Consider the following 23288-nt stretch of genomic DNA (forward strand, 5'->3'; position numbering starts at 1 on the left):
ACAAGATACATTTATGAAATATGTTCATTTAATATTTTGGCTACTATAACATTACAATCAGTTTTAACAGTAACGCAGTCTTTTAATATTTAGTTTATGGATTATTTAGCGCACCACTAGATAGAGCCTGCGTACCAGTTAGAGAATCACTGGACTAGACAGAACGAGCAGACTTTGAGAATAATGAGAGCTACAATTTAATAAAGATTTGCATGCCAGGACACACCAATACAAACCCAAACAGTCTGGCCTCAGAAATTACTGTCTATTCTTTCAGTGCAGATGAAATGGAAATGAAAAACCCTGAATAGGTGGATTTTCCCCACTGTATAAATTGACAATATTCATGGATCATATAGCATTCAAATAATGTTAAAAGCAGGCCTTACCCATCTGATGATCTCTACACCTGTGAACACTAGGTGGGAAAACACATACTACAATCCTTGTGGAAATTTACATTATGCTTTTTTAGGTTTGCAACATATTTCTAATGGTCTCATTTAACCAGGTTTATTTATTAATATAGCACCGTTTTAAAACAGCCACTACCGCACAAGTCAAACCATCAGGGTAAAACATTTATTTTCATGTTTAATGGACAGGTGTCCCAATAGTTTTGACAGAAAACAGCACTGTAGCTTTGAACCGATAACATTACTTCGTAAATGGGTCATACATGTATTTATAAAACAAATATTTTTTTTTATGGTGTATATATAAATATATAGAAAATATATACGTATGTATACATAGAGAAAAAAAATATATTATATATAAATGTATGTATTAATAATATATACTGTATGTATGTATATATGTGTATTTTTCATTTGCAATGAAAACATTTGGTGTACTTATTAGAGTAGCAATATTTATAAAACAAATGTTCATAAATTTTATATATATATTATGGTAAATAGTCTATTCTTGTTCTTAGAAAAGAAGGCTATTCCACAAAATTGATATAATATATATTATATCAATTTTGTGGAATAGCCTTCATTTCTAAGAACAAGAATAGACTGTCGAGTTTCAGATGAAAGTTCTTTTTTTTCTGGCCATTTTGAGCGTTTAATTGACCCCACAAATGTGATGCTCCAGAAACACAATCTGCTCAAAGGAAGGTCAGTTTTGTAGCTTCTGTAACGAGCTAAACTGTTTTCAGATGTGTGAACATGATTGCACAAGGGTTTTCTAATCATCAATTAGCCTTCTGAGCCAATGAGCAAACACATTGTACCATTAAAACACTGGAGTGATAGTTGCTGGAAATGGGCCTCTATACACCTATGTAGATATTGCACCAAAAACCAGACATTTGCAGCTAGAATAGTCATTTACCACATTAGCAATGTATAGAGTGTATTTCTTTAAAGTTAAGACTAGTTTAAAGTTATCTTCATTGAAAAGTACAGTGCTTTTCCTTCAAAAATAAGGACATTTCAATGTGACCCCAAACTTTTGAACGGTAGTATATATATGATATAATATACATATTAAAGTAAATATATAGAAAATATGTACACTACCATTCAAAAGTTTGGGGTCACCCAAACAATTTTGTGGAATAGCCTTCATTTCTAAGAACAAGAATAGACTGTCGAGTTTCAGATGAAAGTTCTCTTTTTCTGGCCATTTTGAGCGTTTAATTGACCCCACAAATGTGATGCTCCAGAAACTCAATCTGCTCAAAGGAAGGTCAGTTTTGTAGCTTCTGTAACGAGCTAAACTGTTTTCAGATGTGTGAACATGATTGCACAAGGGTTTTCTAATCATCAATTAGCCTTCTGAGTTAATGAGCAAACACATTGTACCATTAGAACACTGGAGTGATAGTTGCTGGAAATGGGCCTCTATACACCTCTGTAGATATTGCACCAAAAACCAGACATTTGCAGCTAGAATAGTCATTTAACACATTAGCAATGTATAGAGTGTATTTCTTTAAAGTTAAGACTAGTTTAAAGTTATCTTCATTGAAAAGTACAGTGCTTTTCCTTCAAAAATAAGGACATTTCAATTTGACCCCAAACTTTTGAACGGTAGTGTATATATATTATATATATATATAGAATTTTTTTATATATATAAATATATGTATTAATAAAATATATATGATATATTATGAATATATATTTTTTTCCCATTTGCAATGATAACATTTGGCGCACATATTGGAGTAGCAGGGCAAGACGGCTCTGGGTGTGGCAGCCCGAGCAGACGAGGTGATCATGGTGGACATGATTGTCAAGGCAGAACGATATTACGCATGGAAGACGGTGAGAAACTGACTTTTTTGTTTGCCAATCAACCACATTCATCGTCATTTATTTTTCCATAATCACATTTCAGGTGTGGAATAATTATTTATTTGATATATGCCCGTGTTACATTGCAATAAGTTGTGTGTGCGAGGCATTCATCATTCCACTGACAGCCTTTCATGTTCCCTGCAGGTTAACCCAGAGTTTAATGACAGTGTTCTCAGCGAGTATCCGCTAACACTCAAACTGGATCTCAGCGAGTATCCGCTAACGTTCAAACTGGATCACCGCTATGAGACCAAGCAGTTCCGCTCCATGGCCTGGCGCCTGACCTACCAGCTCCTGAAGCCGGGAGACTGGAAGAGCCTGGCTGAACACTGGGGATTCACTCAGGACCAAGTGTCCGCCATTGAGAGACAGTGGACAGGTGACCACAGCTCACTTCAATTTAATCAAACATCACTTTCAAAAAGTACTTCCTGCTTTAGAGTTGTATTTTCCAACTGTTTAGGGCAGTGGTTTTTAAACGTTTTTCACAAAGTACCACCTCAGAAAACACTTAGCTCTCCCAAATTACACCGTAATGACCAACATTAAAATACAGTAGCGGAGTAGGCCCAAGTATTTATTAAAAACAAGGCCGAAGTTTTATTTAACAATTATCTTCAATATTTTTTGCCACTGTAACATTACACACTGTTTGAATAGAAAATAAAACACTGAACTTTAATCAAGTGATTATTCGGCGTACCACTAGATGGAGCCCGCGTAACAGTTTGAGAATCTCTGGTTTATGGTAAACCAAAAGGGAAAGTATGCACTTTAAGATGGTTGCAGATGATTGTTGATCAAACACCTTGTCATCTTCTTGACATTCAAGCAAAAGCAACAATATTTTATATCCACACGACACCCCTATCTTAACTTTAGTCAAGATGAACGGTTCGGTCAACCGAACGGTTCAGATTTTTTCATAAACCAGATTTTGACCATTTTCAGGAAGGAGAAAAAAACGTGCATGACGTTTTGCAAAAACCTCATATCTCGCTTAATCTCAGTTCAACAATCAATTTTTGTTTTAGCTTGGCCTCAGAAAGACAAAGAACCTCACGTTGGAGATGTAGCGCTCCTCTGGCAAAGGTAATAATCCTTTCGCAGGTTCACATACGGAAACTTGTTACGACTTTTACTTCCGCTATTTAGTCAAGTTTGATGTCTCCTCGGCCAATCTCCACCACGTTTATCAGATTGGTGCATAGCCTTTTTTGAAGTGGAAACAGTCACAACTGTATTCTTTTCATAAGTTTATTTGAAATAACTTTGGAAGAACAGGCTGTTTTTACAGCGAAGGCCACATTCAGAAAAACTGAAAGATGCAGGGGTCATTTTGTACATCAAAGATCAACAGCAAACCAATGCACATCAACAATATATGCTAAGTTAGGTTAGTGTTATAGTTGACATTTAGTGTAATATCGAATAACTAGGGCTGTCAAGAGTTAACTCATGCGATTACCGTATTTTTCGGACTATAAGTCACTCCGGAGTATAAGTCGCTCCGGCCGAAAATGCATAATAAAGAAGGAAAAAAACATATAAGTCGCACTGGAGTATAAGTCGCATTTTTGGGGGAAATTTATTTGATAAAATCCAACACCAAGAATAGACATTTGAAAGGCAATTTAAAATAAATAAAGAATAGTGAACAGGCTGAATAAGTGTACGTTATATGACGCATAAATAACCAACTGAGAACGTGCCTGGTATGTTAACGTAACATATTACGGTAAGAGTCATTCAAATAACTATAACATATAGAACATGCTATACGTTTACCAAACAATCTGTCACTCCTAATCGCTAAATCCGATGAAATCTTATAAGTCTAGTTGAGATGCGCGGATAGGCAATTATTTCATCCGCAACCGCATCACAAAAGTCGTCTTCCACCCGGACCAACATTTTATCAAAACCACAACCGCCACCCGGGCGGTATTTATCATTATTATAATATTATTGTCATTTCCATTAAGAAAGTGTTGACTATTGTTGCCAGGAGTGCGTTCCTCACACTTTGTGTGCGCAGTTGCAGCAAGCAGAACGATGCTTTTAAGAAGTTAAAAAAATGTTTTAGAAAGACAAGGCCTATATTTTCGTTAGGTAAAAAAAAATGTTCTGAATTTATTGCAATGAATATTAACTTGTTAACGTTAAAGTGCTCAAATAGGGACGAGGGCAGGGTGCACAGTGAAACAGTGAACAATTTTGCGACAAAGATGAACCTTTATTGATTGATCTGCAGCCATGACAAAATATCAGACAGACAATCTCCATTGTCAACGACAGGCAGGAAAATAAAGATAAACACATAGCCTATGTTGTAGGCATAGGCTCATACGTTTTTAAGTTGAAATAAAAAAATAAATAAAAAATGTTCCTCATAAGCCTTAGGCTGTCAATCACACGCACAAACTTAAATTATACAACAACATATGTATGTCATCCCTATTTAAACAAAAATAAATAAAATAAATAATAATAATTGAATTATAATGAAAATAGACGGTCGCGACAAACAAAGCAGGCTAAATAGCCTTACATTGTAGCCAATCGGAGATGCGCTTCACTTGAAAGCGAGGCCAAATAATTAACACACAGTAGTATATCTCCAATAGAAAAAAACCCACAGTAAACACAATAAACAACGCAATTGCCTTAATTCCTTTGCATTGTAGTGCGCCCAAACAACAGTAACCATCACAATTATTCAGCTGACCGAACTCAATATAGGTTAGACATGGGCTTATTTGGTATAGCCTAGGTAACGTAGACTAATTCGTTTAACACATCCAACCGTATGTCTACTTACTTTTTTTTTTAGCACTATGCAGGAATAAAATGGCATCTACAGTGCCAGGATTCATTCAGGCGAGAGCGCCTGGCCTCTAAAATGCGCCCTGCTGCGCTGAAGGAGCGCTCACTTGCGGTACTTGTTGCTGGGACACATAGGATTCTCTTTATACATTTACTATGTATATATATTTCCGAATTGGTTCAACCGCCACCCGCCCGAATCTATTTAAAATCTATTTTTTTCGTCATTCATCCGCCCGACCCGCGGATTACCCGCGGACACCGCGAGTGTGCCCGCAAACCGCGCATCTCTAACGTCTAGTCTCTTACGTAAAAGAGCTAAATAATATTATTTGATATTTTACGGTAATGTGTTAATAATTTCACACATAAGTCGCTCCTGAGTATAAGTCGCACCCACGGCCAAACTATGAAAAAAACTGCGACTTATAGTCCGAAAAATACGGTAATCACAATTTTTTGTATTAATCATGTATTTACGCAGATTAATCACGCAATTTATTTTGCTCCTTTACCTTCTAATCTAATGGTATTCTAGCAGTAAAATTGCATTTGTGTACAAATATTGGATTTTTTTTTTCATTTAATTGAAATTATGTAAACAACCAATACTACTAGTAATACTTGATTATTCGTGATTAATGCAAATTAGAAAGTGATTAAAAAAACTAAAAAAAAAACTATTTTGACAGCATTAGTAATGACATATCTCAATAATAATTTAATTTTTACAATGACTGGCAACACTAAATTGTTCCTAGTGTGTGAATACTTGTCTTTCTGTGTTGGCTCAGCGATGAGGTGGTGACTTGTCCAGGGACCACGCCCCCGAAAAGGGACAAGCGGTAGAAAATGGAATGATAGACTTTATCAAAGGCCAATAAAAAGCGAGCTTTGGACACCCCTGGTATAGTGGCTAGATCTACAGCCATGTGACTTGTTACCAAAGTTAGTCATGTTTTTTTGCATTTAAAATTATTTTAAAATATTTGTTAAAAATTACCTGTCCAGTCCAAGTATATTATTTCTGTTTCCATTACTTCCTATGGGAAAATATGCCCAAAACAGTACAAGTTATTGATATGATTTGTTGTTCTGACAGTGTGGTGTGGTTGACAGGTCAACACAGTTACAAAGAACATGGCAACAGGATGCTTCTGATTTGGCTGCATGGAGAAGAGTTGGCCCGGAAAAGTCCTTCTGTAGAACTCTATCAGGCCCTTGCCACCACTGGCAATGGCAAAGCTGCAGGTTGATAATTTTTCCATATATTCTTCAACGGGCCAAAACATCTATAAGTGTTTCATTGAGCATTTGTTTTATCTTTATTTTTGTCCAGCAGATCAGATGCGGATGGAATCAGAGAGTGTCAGCCGCAGAAACTGCAGAGTTTCATGATTGCGCATGTTAGTTTACATCAATTGTCAGACACGCTTGTACAGTATAGAAAGACGCTCTAAAATAATTTATTACAAAAAAACACATGACAGGTACAAACAGGATGGCTTTGGTCTCACTAACAAACACTGTATGCTTCCTTTAAAAAACTCATTTTACATGCACTTTTTAAAAAATATAATAAAAGTGAACATTTTAGTTATGAAGTTAATTTTGTATTTTTACAGCAAGTACAGTGCTACCTCGGCTTACGAGTTTAAATCGGTTCTGTGACTGAGCTCATAAATATTCGTACTACAAATCAATATTCCCCATTGCAATTAATTGAAATCATCTTATGGTCGGATATTAAAGGGTTTATTGCAACATTACTAGTGGCGCGGAGGCTAGTAAGCCAAGGTACTACAGTACATGAATTGATCAGTGCAAATGTCACTGAAAAAAATAATGCATTATTCTACAATAAAAACATCAAACATCACTTTTTAAAGGTTTTAAGCACCACCCACAAAAAACTGGAATTGTTGCATAGTGAGTCAGGGGTTTTCAAAGTGGGACGGACCTCTCCTGCTGGTCTTTTTGTGTGTGTGTGTGTGTGTGTGTGTGTGTGATTAGTCAACTACTTTGATGGAGTGTACATTACAAGTGCCAGGGTGTGCTTTGGAGGAAGTCTTGGGGGTGCGAGGACCTGGTTGGGAGGAGCGAGGATATCTGGCTGCAGGCGATTGACCACCGATGAACTTGTATGACAGAGACGTGCATTAAAATACGGAGATATACTTCACCCTGCATGACTCATACCTGTGTAGTAGGCTGGTGGCGTTCTACCACGATGGAACACATGGACGGCGCCACACCCATGACTCGGAGGTTACTACGTGCGCTCTTATCGGGAACATGTTGCGCTGTAATGCGAGCGGTAATGGTTTTTGCTGCCTTCTGTTGGCTGGAGGTGACCACACGCCCACTGGCCTGTGACGACAAGAACACCTTTGAAGATGTACTGAAACAACAGGATTACTCTTCAAAGAGCAAAATACTGTGGTTCGACCTGTTTGTGGGACGTGCTGCTGCCCCCTTGTGGGAATAAACTGTGTGAAGCTGAAGGGAGAAATTCACGGGTGCGCCACATGCCCATCTGGGGAAAAAGAAATGGTTGTGTGCTAGTTTTAGCAAAGTCTCAATCATGAGTTCTTTCCATTGGCTGATATTTGCCTTTTTTAACTTATCGGACCATCTTATAAGGGATGCACACTCAGGAAGACTTCATTACATTTCTGTATTTTTGTTACACACATGCAGGAGGAGTTGCATGAATTCCAGGAGGGTGCATGTCTTGCCAGAACACCGCGTCATCTATCCACAGCTGCTTCTAAGGTATTAATCTTCAACACCATGGCGGTAAATAAACTGTTTCTTCCAAGTATAATTATCAGTGGAGGACTAGAGGAAGATGTGTGGCTAAGCAAACCATGCAGGACGACACAAGAAGCTAACAGCTAAAGTTTTAATGTAAAGTAGGGATGATCAATCCAGATGTCGATACTATTGATACCTCGTATTTTATCAGTATATAATACTATCAGTATATAAACGATACTGAAGTAATGATTCGATTATTTATTTTTTCTTGTTCCTATTACAAAATGGTTGTTATTGTTTTCAAACTTAGGGAGTAAGTCTCAATACGGTAAGCTTTGAGGGCAAAACTCAAATTATTTAATTTAATTGCTGAGTTATTGTGCACTAGACACTTTATTTTGTTAAAAATATATATGTAGCATTAAATACCACAAATTTAATACATAATCTGATTTACAACAAAACTAGCAAATTTAAATTAAAATAAGATAATCTTTATAAAAATGTGTTTGCTTTAGTTACTTGCCATAAAACATTTTAGTTGTATGGTATACTGTTGGACTGGGACTCGAAATTGGATTGAATCTGAGGCCAAAAATTTCCCTAATTATAACCATGGTAACGTGATAATGGACGAGATAGTGACTTACTAGGTCTTCCTCTTCAGGGTGGGTGGGTGAGTCTGGGTGGTCAAAGTGGTCAACCGGGCTGGCAGAACCAGGATCTGTCAAAAAAACAAATATTCATTAAAAAAATACTTGAATAGCTGCAAGAATCGTTGCATTTGCAGACATGCATCAATCAATAAATGAGTACATAAAGAATAAATGAAAAGGAAAAAAACAAGTAAAATAAAATTGATCGAGGAATCAATTAACAATATGTGCGATTAAATGCTAAAACAAATGAATAAAATAAAAATATAGTTGAAGTAAGACTCGTATAAAGTATGATATAACCTTGTGTAAACAATTGATTTTATATTAAATAAATTGACTTTTTATAAAAAAAAAAAAAAAAAATTATGTAAGGCTCGGTCAACATTCTGTGATTTTTTTTAAAATAAAATGAATGGAAAAATATTTTTAATAAAATTGATCTAAGAATTGATTAACATTGTGTGATTTTTGTTGATGAAATAATAAAATAAAATAAAGTTGAAGTAAGACTCGTATTATGTTGTATTAAGCCATTTATATAAAATAAAATAAATTATTTTTAATAAAAAATAAAATTGATTTAAAGTTAAAGTACCAATGATTGTCACACACACACTAGGTGTGGTGAAATTTGTCCTCTGCATTTGACCCATCCCCTTCTTCACCCCCTGGGAGGTGAGGGGGGCAGTGGGCAGCAGCGGTGCTGCGCCCGGGAATCATTTTTGGTGATTTAACCCCCAATTCCAACCCTTGATGCTGAGTGCCAAGCAGGGAGGTAATGGGTCCCATTTTTTTTACAGTCTTTGGTATGACTCGACCGGGGTTTGAACTCACAACCTACCGATCTCAGGGCGGACACTCTACCCACTAGGCCACTAGTAGTAGTTAGACCCGATCAATATTCTGTGTGGTTTTTGTAAACAGAATAAAAGAAAAATACAATTGGTGTCGGGCTTGATTAACATTAATAAACAAAATAAAAAGGTTGAAGTAAGACTCCTATAAAGTATTATATTACACTGTTTAGACCAGAACTAGGCAAATATTTTGACTCGGGGGCCACATTGAGAGAAAAAATGTGTCTGGGGAGGCCAATGTGTATGTGTGTATAAATTATATATACACTTAGCTGTAAAAATCTGCTGTACAGTATGTGTGTTTGGGTCCCTTTTTTTCCAGGAACACTAATACCAAAAGTCACAATGTCCGATAGAATTCTAAAATAGTTATGACAGACCACCTCAAAAAAACGGAATGGAATTTAGTTTTTTTCTGAATGTGACACCCAAAATGTACATGAAAATAAAGTAAGTGGGATTTACAATATTAACAATGAACACTAAAACACTGAATATTAACAACATTATTAACAACATATGAACATCGCTCCTCTTTTAACTTCTCAGACCAGCTCCTCGATAGACATATCGAAACATAGAAACACAACAAAAATGTAACAAACAAGTGTAATAAACACCTACAATATGTTATATTATCACTTTTATGCAGACATTTGTTGTACAAATTTTCTTCCGCATCTGTTCCTGACACTTGCGTTTTGGGCTGGCTGCTCTGAAAACAAACCCAGCCCACTCTGTTTTGTTCCTCGTCTGAACTGCTGTGACATACATTACCGTAATAACTCGTATAACACCCAAAAGCACAGATTTCAACCACTGAAATACTTTCTATAGTCCAAGACTTACAGTCATTTAAAAACAGCACTGCACATCATAATGGCGGCGACAGTTTGGATGTTAAAGGTCTAAAAAAAAAAATTATGTAGAACGTCCGGCGGGCCGGATTGAAAATCTTAATGGGCCGCGAGCCGTATTTTGCCCAGGTCTGGTATAGGTACATCAACATACGAACAGAACGTGTGTGTGTAGTCATGTGACTACTTGCGTGTACATTACATGTGCCGATGTGTGTTCTGGCGTGTGTCCTGGCACCGGTGGCGCGGGAAGCATGCTGGGAGGAGCGAGGATATTTGGCAGCGGTAGCCTGACCCATAGTTTGCTTGGAGAGAAGAAAAACGTTTTATTACGTTGTAGCAAAGGAAGAGAATTCTAAACATTCCTTACCTGTGATACAGATTGATGGTGGTCTACTGCAACAGAGCTCATGGGCGGGGCCACAGCCATGGCTTCTACGTTGTTGCGTATACTCTTACTAGAAGCATGTTTCGCAGTTACACGAGCTGTTGCCACGTTTGCCGTTTTTTGTTGGACTGCTGTGGGGACACTGGCCTGTCGAAATCAATAGCATTTAGAGACTATAACACCAATTGGTACACTGTTATTACTACTGTATGTTAGTGTTTGTTGTAATCACCAAATGACTATCGCCCCATAGATCTTCTGTGCCAGTGCATTGAGCAAGTCAAACACTGGATGTGCCAAAATTTCCTACAACTAAATGAAGATAAAACTGAGATAATTGTTTTTGGTGCTACAAAAGAAAGGTTTAAAGTCGTCCAACACCTTCAATCACTGTCCCTGAAAAACTCAAATAAAGCCAGAAATCTTGGGGTTATTTTAGATTCTGATTTACATTTCGACAGTCACATCAAATCAGTAACAAAATCGGCCTACTATCACCTCAAAAATGTAAAAAGACTTAGAGGGCTCATGTCAGCTCAAGACTTTGAAAAACTTGTACATGCCTTTATTACCAGTAGGCTAGACTATTGTAATGGTCTCCTTGCAGGTCTTCCCAAAAAAAACTGTCAGGCAGCTACAGCTTGTTCAGAACGCTGCTGCTAGAGTTCTAACAAAGACCAAAAAATGTGAGCACATTACACCAATTCTTAAATCCTTACATTGGCTCCCTGTACATCAGAGAATTGATTTCAAAATCCTCCTGCTCACATATAAATCACTACATGGTCTAGGGCGGAAGTATATTACTGATATGCTCCCACTATATAAGCCATCTAGATCACTAAGATCTTCTGAGACCAATCTGTTAGCGGTTCCAAGAGTAAACTCAAATCAAGGGAGAACATCATTCAGTCACTATGCAACAAATAGCTGGAATAAACTTCCTGAAGATGTCAAGACTTTCCCCAACTCTGACTACTTTTAAAACTAGACTGAAGACTTTTATGTTCACTTTAGCTTTCAGCTAAATCTTTTAATCTTTAACGTCTGCACTGTTTTTATTTTTATTGTCTGCATTTTAATTTTGCTTTTATTTTCTTTCATTTCACTTTGTTGTCTGTGAAGCACTTTGAGTCTGCCTTGTGTATGAAAAGCGCTATACAAATAAAGTTGCCTTGCCTTGCCTTGCCTAATGTTCACAGAAAACAATGTCCTTTTGCTCACCTTGTGAAACACAGTGCTGCCCCCTTGTGGGAATAGGCTTTGAGCCGCTGGCGCGTGCGGCGCTGCAGGGTATTGTGCTGGAGTGTGCAAAGTGGAGGTGGGTAATTCAGGGCCAGGCATGGGTGCACCAGGACCCATCTGAGGGAAAATAAGTCAGTCAGTATCTTGCTTCAAACCCCGCTTCAAAAAACTGCACACAACAAAACATGCTCATTGTAGCCATTAATTCTGACGTCCTCATTTTTATAAAAAAATTAAATCAGCACAATTGTTTTATTAATTTTTGTTTGGCATGTTAAACTTTTATACATTGTGCTCCTGAATTAATGTTGCTAATCAATTTTACTTATTGAGCTAATTTTTTTCAGTATCAAATTGTTTAAGTCTGTTAAAAATGTTAGTTTTAATAAGGATTTACCTTTTTTTTCTATTACGGACTAAAAAACAATGTTAATAAAGTTATTCTTGTTGTAAGTACAGTATATCTACTAGGGGTGTGGGAAAAAATCGATTCGAATTGCGATTCGAATTGCGATTCGAATTGCGATTCTCACGTTGTGCGATTCAGAATCGATTCTCATTTTTTTAAAAATCGTTTTTAAAAAAAATAAAAATTAATCAGTCCAACAATACACAGCAATACCATAACAATGCAATCCAATTCCAAAACCAAACCCGACCCAGCAACACTCAGAACTGCAATAAACAGAGCAATTGAGAGGAGACAAACATGACATAGAACAAAACTAAAAGTAGTGAAACAAAAATTAATATTATCAACAACAGTATCAATATTAGTTACAATTTCAACATAGCAGTGATTAAAAATCCCTCATTGACATTATCATTAGACATTTATAAAAAAAAAAAAAAAAGAACAATAGTGTCACAGTGGCTTACACTTGCATCGCATCTCATAAGCTTGACAACACACTGTGTCCAATATTTTCACAAAGATAAAATAAGTCATGATTTTGGTTCATTTAATAGTTAAAACAAATGTACATTATTGAAATCAGTTGATAAAACATTGTCCTTTACAATTATAAAAGCTTTTTACAAAAATCTACTACTCTGCTTGCATGTCAGCAGACTGGGGTAGATCCTGCTGAAATCCTATGTATTGAATAAATAGAGAATCCTTTTGAATCGGGAAAAAATCGTTTTTGAATCGAGAATCGTGTTGAATTGAAAAAAAAAATCATTTTTGAATCGAATCGTGACCCCAAGAATATATATTGAATCGAATCGTGGGACACCCAAAGATTCACAGCCCTAATATCTACGCATCTTTCTTTTTTGGTTTATTTAATGGTAATAAGGATACAAAGTTATGCTGGGGTGTACTTATAACAATTTTATAGAGAAATTATACTATTTATGGTTACTGCGGCGAATGGTGGTGCACAAAATGTTTTCTCCTTCCTGAGGGTTGGGTGTGAGGGGTGTAAATGAAAAAGAAATTGAGAAGCACTGGGTTAGGGTGAAGGATCATGTGCAATCAAAATTAAAATGTGCGATTAATCTACATTAATACATTATAGCAATTTTTTGTAATTAATTGCATGAGTTTACACGTCAACTTTGAATGAATAAATACAATAAATTGGTTTCAAAAATCCATTACAATGTTGTCCACGTGAAAAGCACTACTGCTTCGTTATCGAGCAGGCATAGAGATTATTTTAGTAAAGGCGCAGTGCTGACTAATACATATTTAGGAAACCAAATAAGAGATAGTTTAATAATTCAAAAATAAGTTTTCGGTTATTTTTTTTTAGATCCGAAATGCTAAATAAATAACTGATGTGATGAAATCTGAAACATTTTTGTCTTTCAAAACCTCTGCTGTCCTACCTGGTCCTTGTCGTGGTGGGCGGGAGACTTTGAGCGGTCAAAATGGGCCGGGCCTGGGCCAGGACGTTGCGGGGCCTGAGCCAATGGACCAGGACCAGGACCAGGACCAGGACCAGGACCAGGATCAGGATCAGGACTAGGATCATGGTCAGGATCATCATCAGGAGATGAATCAGGATCTGTCAAAAGCAAACTAGTCATTGTAAATAAAACGAAGAAATTGACAACCCAAATTTTACAACAGATGCATGGTTGTTGAGGACAGTTAGCGTTGTGCGATATAAACAATATAAGATAGAAATAATATAGAGTTTAATACCATAGTGATAATGCACGTTGACACAGTCTAGCCGTTTCCCGCAAATTAGCTTCATTGAATGCAACCTCAGCACAATGTAGCGTCCTCTCCACAGTGCGAAGATGCATGCAAGTCACTAATCTTTACCTCCATGAAAGCAAATTAACTGATTTTTTTTTTTTTTACATATACTGTTATCACTGGAGGACCAGAGGATAAGAGATAGCCTGACGTGCTACACTACACACCGTAGGAGGATTTAAAAAAAAAAAAATGCATATCTAACCACTAAGCTACAAGATCAATACAAGTATTGACAGTAACGATACCAAGTATAGCACTGTATGTAAGGTTGATACTACAGTGATTAGATCGATATTTTTAACTGTCACAAAATCGTTTTTTATAGTTCAAAAACTCAGGAAATACAAAAACAAAAAGACTAAAAAAGGGAACTGCACTTTTTGGGGAATCACGCAAGCATTCACAATTATTATAAAAGACATGACGACGAATGGATTTTTTTTAATGCATTCTAAATATTGAATAAATGTAAATAAGTCTGGGAACTCCACTATTTTGCCCATAAAATCCAATAAATAACCATTCAAAAAGCGCCAACAATATTCATTTACATTTCGTGACTTGAATATTAACAAGTATTAGTGATATTGTTATTATAAGTGCTATTATAAGTCAGGGGTGTTCAAAGTGCGGCCCGGGGGCCATTTGCGGCCCGCAGCTAATTGTTTACCGGCCCGCCACACATTCTGGAAATGGTATTGCAAAAATTTAAAAAAACACATTAAAAAAAGTGGAATGAGGTGAAATCTAACTAGAAAAAGTTGCAATGTTGACACAAAGCTGCCATGCAGGCTGTTTTTTTTCTTTTGTCTATCTTTATTTTTCTTTTTTTGCCATTGCTCAAAAAAAAAAAAAAAAAAGACCTATTCAAGGCTGCAATTATTTCAAATATTTAAATTTAAAATGTTCAATGTGGAAAATTTTGCATAAATTGTGTGGTTGCCATACAAAAACATCAATATTTTCTTTGACAAAAGAGCATAAAACAAACAAAATATTAGTTCAAACGTGAAATTGACAGCTATATCTGAAGTTCATCTCGTAACTTAATTTTTTAAAGTAAAAAAAAACAACTAATAAAAATATATCACTTTATGAGTGGGGCACCTTTTGGATCCCAAATATATTTAATGGGATTTAATCTATCTTTTCACTGTGATTACTCAAAAATAATAATGAATTAAAATCAATAGTGTCCTGCATTATTGATCTTTTAAAGCTCTAATTACTTCACATCAAACATTGCTTTCTTAATGTTTTGGGCAGTGGGGGAAATACTGCGTATTTCAGTTTTATTATAAAAAACAAAGTTGTCTTTGACAGAAAAGGCATAAAACCTTTTATTTTTATTTTGTATCAACCTGAAGTTGATCTACTGTAGAGATTTATTGTAAGCATTAAATTTAAAAAAATAATAATTTGACTTGTTTTTAACATTTTAATGACTTAGACCCTTTATGGTCCCCAGGAACCCTAAAGGTAAAAAAAATGAAAATAAATCCATTTATTTTGTTATGGTTTGAAAATGAAAAATATCAAAAGGGCCCCAGCATGCTTTAATTTTCCCGTGTGCGGCCCTCAGTGGAAAAAGTTTGGACACCCCTGCTGTAAGTGTATTGTAAATCTTAAATCATGCGTCTCACCTGGAAAGTAGACGTCTGAGTAGGTATTTCGACAACTTGGTACCTTTTGACAGCCATTTAGGACCCGAAAATGGCCAGAACGACACGAAAAAAACGCATGGTGCCCCCGCCCCATCCCATTTCTTCGAGAGGATTATGAGACATTCTTCCTTTAAATGGGAATATATGAACATCCCAGCAGTCGCCATCCTAATGACAACAGACATTGCACAGTAAGTGATGTATGAAGTCTGCAGTGAGTAATAATCAGTGTTGAAGAAAAAAAAAGCGAACGTCATAATGCGTTTTTTAAATTAATGTGCCGTGTATGTTTAAAATGATCAAAATATGTTATTAAATATTATAAATGTGCCTGTTACTACATTACATATATAAACTTACATTTTGTACTGTATATTAAACCGTATTTGGATGCTTTTTTAAGCTTCATTGTTAGCGGACTTTTGATCTTTTATAATGATTGTGAACAATAGGCAACATTAAAAAAAAGTGCAGTTCCCCTTTAAATAGGAGCCAATATTAGTTTTTGCTTATGTTTTAATTATTTTGCAATAACGGAATAAAAAAAACTAAATATTTAATTGATATTATTACCTGTGTTTTTGTCTGATTACAATTGTAATCAAAAATGTAATCATTCATGGATCTTAAAAAATTAGAAGTGTCATTATCAGGATTGGTATGACCAATACTGGTCATACCAATACTAACTACCAGAGGTGTGGACTCGAGTCACATGACTTGGACTCGAGTCAGACTCGAGTCATGAATTTGATGACTTTAGACTCGACTTGACAAAATGTAAAGAGACTTGCAACTCGACTTAGACTTTAACATCAATGACTTGTGACTTCACTTGGACTTGAGCCTTTTGACTTGACATGACTTGCTACTTTCCCCAAAACCTAAAGTTTAAAAAGTTATTTGGGAGCGCTCCGTAGCTTTCATTTTGTACGTGTCTGTCTGTCTATCAGCGTGTGTGCTGCGTGTCAGCTGGTGTGCTCTCAGTACAACAGCCAATCAAATTAGATCTACATTGTTCATCACACAGCATTCAGCCAATCAAATTGCAGGACAACCAATGAACAAGAGTTGTCAAACAACGCGCCAGTGAGAAAGATTTATACCAAAGTTGGTTTCGTTCGGGTATAAAAACTACGACTTGGTCTACAAAAAACGAATTGCCGTATGCAAATCACGCAGTTCGAATATTACAGACGGGGACGCAACAACTTCCAACTTCGTTCGACATTTGAAGTTGCACAAAGAAGGGTAAGTTTTGAATGTAAGCTAACGTTTATTGGCTAAGTAACATGACTTTTATTTGCTGTGTAGTTAAATCAGTGAGGCTGTAAACTCACTGCTAACGTTATAACCATAGACATCTTATAAGTAGACGCAGCATTGAGCGCTACTGCCTACTGGCGCAGACGAGACGCGGAGCCGCCATCTTGGAGTGGTGATCCGCTCCACTCAGTGCAATTCATTTGTCAGGAGCAATGAACTGTCAGCAAATTTAATTCATCTTACCTCACTGAATACCACTGATTTTCACGCGTTTTTTTGTCATACGTGTAGCTATGATAATGGACACATGTTTTGGCGTTTTTATTATTCATAGTTTGCTTAACAGTAATATAATATTCTTATACGCTTTAAGTGACCAGACGTCCGAGATCAAAACTGGGAATATAATCCCAGAGAAGGGGGAAAAAAACGGTCAGCTATTTTTAAATTGAAGGAACAATATGATTAGATTATATTTACATGCATATATCCTACATAAACAATGTATGAATACATTAGATATCTATATATTTTAGGGACCTATAGACTGTAACTCTGTTGCTGCAGCAGCAGAGAGTTTATTCTGTCTTGACACTTTGTATTGATATTTTGTATTACATTCTTCCCTTAAATGATAATGTTTACAGTGATTGTTTTATATGTATTTTTTATGTATGTCGCTTTGGATAAAAGCGTCTGCCAAATACTTAAACATATATAAACACCTGAAAGTCTTTATATCAGCTAAAACCACCAATCTGTTTCACTGGATTCAGAATAAAACCAAATGCTGTCTTACCCAACAATGTTAGTATTTGAATATTGTTACTTGAAGACTTATTCCTGGTTACAATTATACTGTTAAGAAAGTATTGTCTTATATTTTGCCTAAAATGAGAATGCATCATAATCAGTGGCGGCTGGTGAATTTTGTTTTAGGTGGGGCTGAAAGTTTGTAAACCAAACCCCTGTAAGGGTGTCATCCTCCCCCAGAAGATTTCTTTGTGATTCTCACATACAAATATTGAAGATCTTTGCTCCTTCTCAACTTTGTGGTAATGTTATTTTCATAAAATACAACCAATAGTATGTTAATGTTTGTTTTTGCAAATGTGTTTATTCTGTAAAGGAATGAGTTAAATGTTTAAAATTGTTTAAACTATTAAAATGACTGGTTAATAGTGCTATTATGAATTGCAATGTCAGCACTATTTTTTTTCCTGCAATTTCAAATGCACTTGTTTTAATAAATAAATACAGCGTTTTAAAAGCATACACAATCTGTGTAAAAATATTAGTCTGTGGTTAAAAGGACTTGAAAGGACTCGAAACTCAAAATGCAGGACTTGGGACTTGACTTGAGACTTTCTAGTCTTGACTTTGGACTTGACTCGGGACTTGCCTGTCTTGACTCGGGACTTGACTCGAGACTTGAGGGCAAAGACTTGAGACTTACTTGTGACTTGCAAAGCAATGACTTGGTCCCACCTCTGCTAACTACTACCATTGTATTGGATCGATACTCAAATTTGTACTATTGCCCAAAACTAATGTAGAGTATCCAAACAACAGAATAATAAGTGCTTATTATATTTCAATGGAATTGTAAATAGAACCATGTTACAACAGAAAGTAAACATAAATTAACAGTAAATTACAAGTAGATTACCAATAGTTTTGACAATATAATACACCGGAAAGAACGCAATGTCACGTCAGCAGCCAAATTTGCAGCCTTTGTAACCCGTTTTGAAATGGTTCTACTATATTTTATATGTCAAAATGATATATTGTGATGTGTATCAAATGCTATATAGATTTTAGGCCATATAGTCCACCCTTAATGACTAATTGTACCAAATACCAAATGTTCTACCAACAAAATCCAAAGGAGTTCCCTTCATTGCATACCGTGCTCATTATTTTCCTCGGATTCTGCATCCCCGGCATTGAACAGCTGGAGAGTCTCCATGTTGAGAGCACACACGCCCCTCATCAATGCTTTCCTCATGGATACTTCTCTGCGTTCTCGGTCCACCTGCAGTCTTTGAATCTCTTCCAGCATCTTCTCTCGCTCCTCGTTGTGCTCTAAAGTCAACTAAGAACATACAGAATCCACTTAATGAATATGTGATACATTACTAGTATGTCCGCCGACAACATTTTTCTCAACTATTTGAGGTCCTTTTCATAGGATAGCGAGTGACAATACCCACCATGTTTAGCTTGGCCTCGTACTCCTCAGCCAGGCGGGTGCACACGTCCTCAGCTCTTTCGCGACAAGCCTGCTCCACCCTTATCTTCCACTCTTTCTTAGCGACTGCACGCCATGCTAACCACATCTTCCTCTTCAGGTACATACAGTGGTGCTGCTGCGCCAACTTGACAGCGTGAGCCTGTTAAGAAAACCCAGAGACCACAAATGATTTAAAGGAGCCATATGTCAAGTCATCATTAAATGGCACTGATATGTCAAAAGGCATTAATAAATCATGTTATTTTCGAATACCTTCATAACTGATAATTGTAGTTCAGCTGGGATATGCTCATTTCTAAATTAGATTTACAGCCCCAAAAATGTTTTATTGTTTTCATTTCGATGCCCCGCCCTCTACCGTTTGACCAATTAGAAAGTCTGTGAGTGTGTCACATCCAGGTTGCCAGTTACGTACCGCCATCTTTGTCTAGCTACTGCCACTGGTAAAGTTACTAAACATGTCAGACCTTAGTAAATCTAAAAGGCCTCGTTAAGATTCTGAACTTATTCATGACAAAGCCAGGAACAAAACAAGGATTTGTATCGGGGATGCCTTTAAAAGATGGAGACGATTGAAGGCGGAGAAGATTTTTTCATCTTATGCCAAACTTGCTAATTTCCTCCTTGATAGGCAAGTCAGGCATTTACGTTTTTTTATTACTTGTAATAAATGGAAATGGACATTTGGTATGTAAACTATATTGTCCAATACAGTCTATGATCTTGTCTAACAAAGCTAGTATGTTCCTGCAACGAATGCTTAGCATGCTAGCCCGGCCAATGACACATCAACATATAGGCTAACGGGGGAAATAAATGCCCGTTAGCCTGTATGTCAATGTGTATTCGAACTGACGCCAAAATATATTTTTGAAAATTAAAACCTATGTGGACATGGGTAGTGTCGGTGCCTATTTCGTTCTCAATATGCTGATATGCTGAGGAAATGGGTTCCAACATTAGCACCGCTAATTGCGGTTTCTGGTACTGTATGTGCATCATCAGGCACATATGGGGTGGTATTTGCTTGGCACTATATAATGAATTACATGTAATGATTTTCGACTTGGTGTATTGACATGGTAGTAGGCTATATGATTTATGCGCAACATGGTTTTTGCATAACGTTGGTTGGCTCATAGAATCTCACACTGCACTGAAAGATGGGGATGTGCGTACATGGAAGAGAATGCAGCGCGCCTATGCCATATATAATATATTATTATATATAATATATTTCGATGGTGGTCCCTGCGGTCAAATAAGACATTTTAGCAGGGTAATGCAAACAATCTGTCCCGACTCCCGACAAAATTATTGCTGCATAACTTTAGAAATACATTTGGCTAATCGACATCAGTAAAATGTGGTAGAATTACTTAGTAAACCATCTTACAAGAAGCATAAACAAGAAAAACCTACAGCGTAGGACTCGTTGATTGCCATTTGAAGTTCCTTTGAGTAGGATTTGGATTCGGCTGCGTGTCTGGCACCCTCAGTCATGGACAGTGGGAGGGTACTACAGAGTTTTGACTGTGATTGCAGTACCATTTCTGGCCACATTTCTACACATGACACCTTTAAAACTTGAATTCATTATTTCAGAATAACAGTGCCTTATCTAATTAAGGTACAAAGTATCTTACACAGGGATTGTGAATGATAGGCAAAATAAAAAGTGCATCCATCCATCCATTTTCTACCGCTTATTCCCTTCGGGGTCGCGGGGGGCGCTGGAGCCTATCTCAGCTACGGCAACATCCCTAATCTTTATTAGAATACTGTACTTTAATTTACTGGCCCAATCTTACTTTACTTTTAATTGTATCAATTTTGAGACAGAAGGCAATGCATAGTCAATGTACACAATGGTTCATAAAATAAAACATGCAATACATTCATTTTTTTTACTTTTTTTGCTCAAATCTCTTCTTCACCATCAGCCCCCCAAAAAAATAATCAAACAGGTTTTTCATTTCAACTTTTTGAAGGCCTTTTGATCAAGTTTTCAATCAAAATATACATTTGTATTAGCATACATTTTAATAACATGAGTTAATACAATAATTTAAACCTGTAACCTTAACTGATTTAAACACCTTCAAAAAGGTAAAAAAAATTGAATTTTTGAGGACTGAAGTCAGAAATGTAAGCAAAAAAAGTACAAACAATATAAATCCAAAACGTTTTTATGCCCTTTGTTTATGGCTTAAAATATCATTAAAGTTGAATGTCCCCAGAATATTGATACACAATTATAAAATCTGGATCGTGTTGAATACGCGGATATGAATTCCACACGGCTGCTGCAATAGTGTGCACATTAGAGCAGTGGTGTGTGGGTGACGTGATCAGTGTGGTGGCGAACAATTGATGTTTTTATTGGTTTACTTTTTTCATTGATGCAAACATGTTAAAAGTGCAATATCAATGTTGGAGGATGCGGTTTATTAGAAATAAAATGAAGGTTTTCGTAAGCAGAAAGACCTTTGTTTATTGCAACAATTTTCCCTAAAAAAACACAATAAGGCCCTAAAGTGGGTTTTATTCAGATTAATCGAACAATCTGATCAATATATTATCAGAATAATCGATAGCCTTATTTTTTTCAATTGCTACCTTACTCCAGTTAAGATACATAATTCTTACATGTGAAGAATCCCTTCACCCACTCTCAAACAAAAGTGGCCGTTCACAAGATTAAAAAATTATCGAAACTTTCACATCATGTAGAACAAAAGTACAGCATTTCAAACAAATACATAAGTCTGAATAGATGGCAATGTCAAACAGTACCCCTTTAACTCAAAATGTGGCCAAGAAATTAATAATTTTTGGACTAACTCTACATGGATGAAAGCAGTATGATTGACAGCAAAGTAGTTAAAATAGGAAAGTTGGTCAAATTACTTAATTAACACTTGACAAAAAGTCATACATTTGTTTGCACTGAATGAGTTATGGACAATAACTCCAAACTTAATGTATCTCGTTGGGACATAAATGAACAGTATACTGTACCGCTTCCTTGGCCTCGATAAACTGAATTTTCCAGTGGGTGAAGGCCTTCATCTTATCAAGCTTGTCGTTTTGTCTGTCCAACACCAGAGTCAGACTCTTTATCACCTGAGGGAGAGTACAACACAAAACAATATGCACAAAGAGATGTGTTATTTTTCATCATTATCACTCAACAGCCAAACAAAGACCAAGACTTTAACTACCATAATGTGCTCCAATTATAGCTGGGGCGTTTATTTACTTTAACCAGCCAAGGCGATAGGCGTTAATTGGAACAAGGTGATCGTTTCTGAAGTTTGACAACTCAAAAGATATTTTTTCAACTTGATGATTTGGAGTGCGAGAGAAAGTGGAGAGGAGCTGTCTTTGATCACAAGGTTACCAAGTTGAAAACGTAAAAAATAGCTAAAATGCTTGCATAAAATGTTAGCATGCTAACATTGGAACATTTAGCATACTTCCAATGTGGCGCCAAGTTGAGAAAAGAAAGATTATTATTAGAATAAAAAAGTAAAATAAAATACTAAAATGCGAACATAAAAAGTTAGCATGCAAACACTGGCATGCTAAATCTAGCATGCTAACGTGAGAACAGTCATCATACTGCTAAGAAGGCACCAAGTAACGAAATCTCGGATTATTAGGTTGACAATGTGCAAAATTAGCAGAAATTCTAGGATAAAAGGTTAGCAATACTAACATGGAAACAGTTATTATACTTCCAACATGGCGCCAAGTAACAAAATCCCTGATTAGGTTGAAAATGTGCAATATTAGCTAAAATGCTAACACAAAAAGGTTAGCATGCTAACATGGGAACAGTTATACTTCCAACATGGCACCAAGTAACAAAATCCCTGATTAGGGTGAAAATGTGCAATATTAGCTAAAATGCTAGCACAAAAGGTTAGCATGCTAACATGGGAACAATTAACATACTTCTACAGTATGATGG

At 36.3% G+C, this 23288-nt stretch overlaps 2 protein-coding genes across 4 annotated transcripts in view; one reads left to right on the forward strand and one right to left on the reverse strand.

Annotated features, from left to right (window-relative positions):
* Nucleotides 1–6673, forward strand: part of LOC133652301 (DNA polymerase kappa-like) — a 51836-nt gene extending 45163 nt beyond the window's left edge. Inside the window, exons 14-17 of one of the 2 annotated variants that reach the window (XM_062050897.1) lie at nt 2187–2282; nt 2460–2694; nt 6261–6392; nt 6481–6673. In XM_062050897.1, coding sequence (XP_061906881.1) covers nt 2187–2282; nt 2460–2694; nt 6261–6392; nt 6481–6539 — 522 coding nt within the window. In that variant the 3' untranslated portion in view covers nt 6540–6673. The remainder of the gene's footprint in view (nt 1–2186; nt 2283–2459; nt 2695–6260; nt 6393–6480) is intronic. The other variant, XM_062050899.1, reaches the window with a different exon arrangement.
* LOC133652302 (centrosomal protein POC5-like) overlaps nt 6576–23288 on the reverse strand; it is a 31065-nt gene continuing 14352 nt past the window's right edge. For both annotated transcript variants that reach the window (XM_062050901.1, XM_062050900.1), the window contains exons 6-16: nt 22334–22438; nt 19272–19451; nt 18967–19153; nt 13744–13922; nt 11887–12024; nt 10645–10809; nt 10477–10579; nt 8552–8625; nt 7591–7677; nt 7341–7511; nt 6576–7279 (exon numbers count right to left, since the gene is read on the reverse strand). In XM_062050901.1, coding sequence (XP_061906885.1) covers nt 7151–7279; nt 7341–7511; nt 7591–7677; nt 8552–8625; nt 10477–10579; nt 10645–10809; nt 11887–12024; nt 13744–13922; nt 18967–19153; nt 19272–19451; nt 22334–22438 — 1518 coding nt within the window. In that variant the 3' untranslated portion in view covers nt 6576–7150. The remainder of the gene's footprint in view (nt 7280–7340; nt 7512–7590; nt 7678–8551; nt 8626–10476; nt 10580–10644; nt 10810–11886; nt 12025–13743; nt 13923–18966; nt 19154–19271; nt 19452–22333; nt 22439–23288) is intronic.

The sequence above is a fragment of the Entelurus aequoreus genome, linkage group LG06 (assembly GCF_033978785.1).
Source record: "Entelurus aequoreus isolate RoL-2023_Sb linkage group LG06, RoL_Eaeq_v1.1, whole genome shotgun sequence".
In the NCBI taxonomy this organism is placed as follows: Eukaryota; Metazoa; Chordata; class Actinopteri; order Syngnathiformes; family Syngnathidae; genus Entelurus; species Entelurus aequoreus.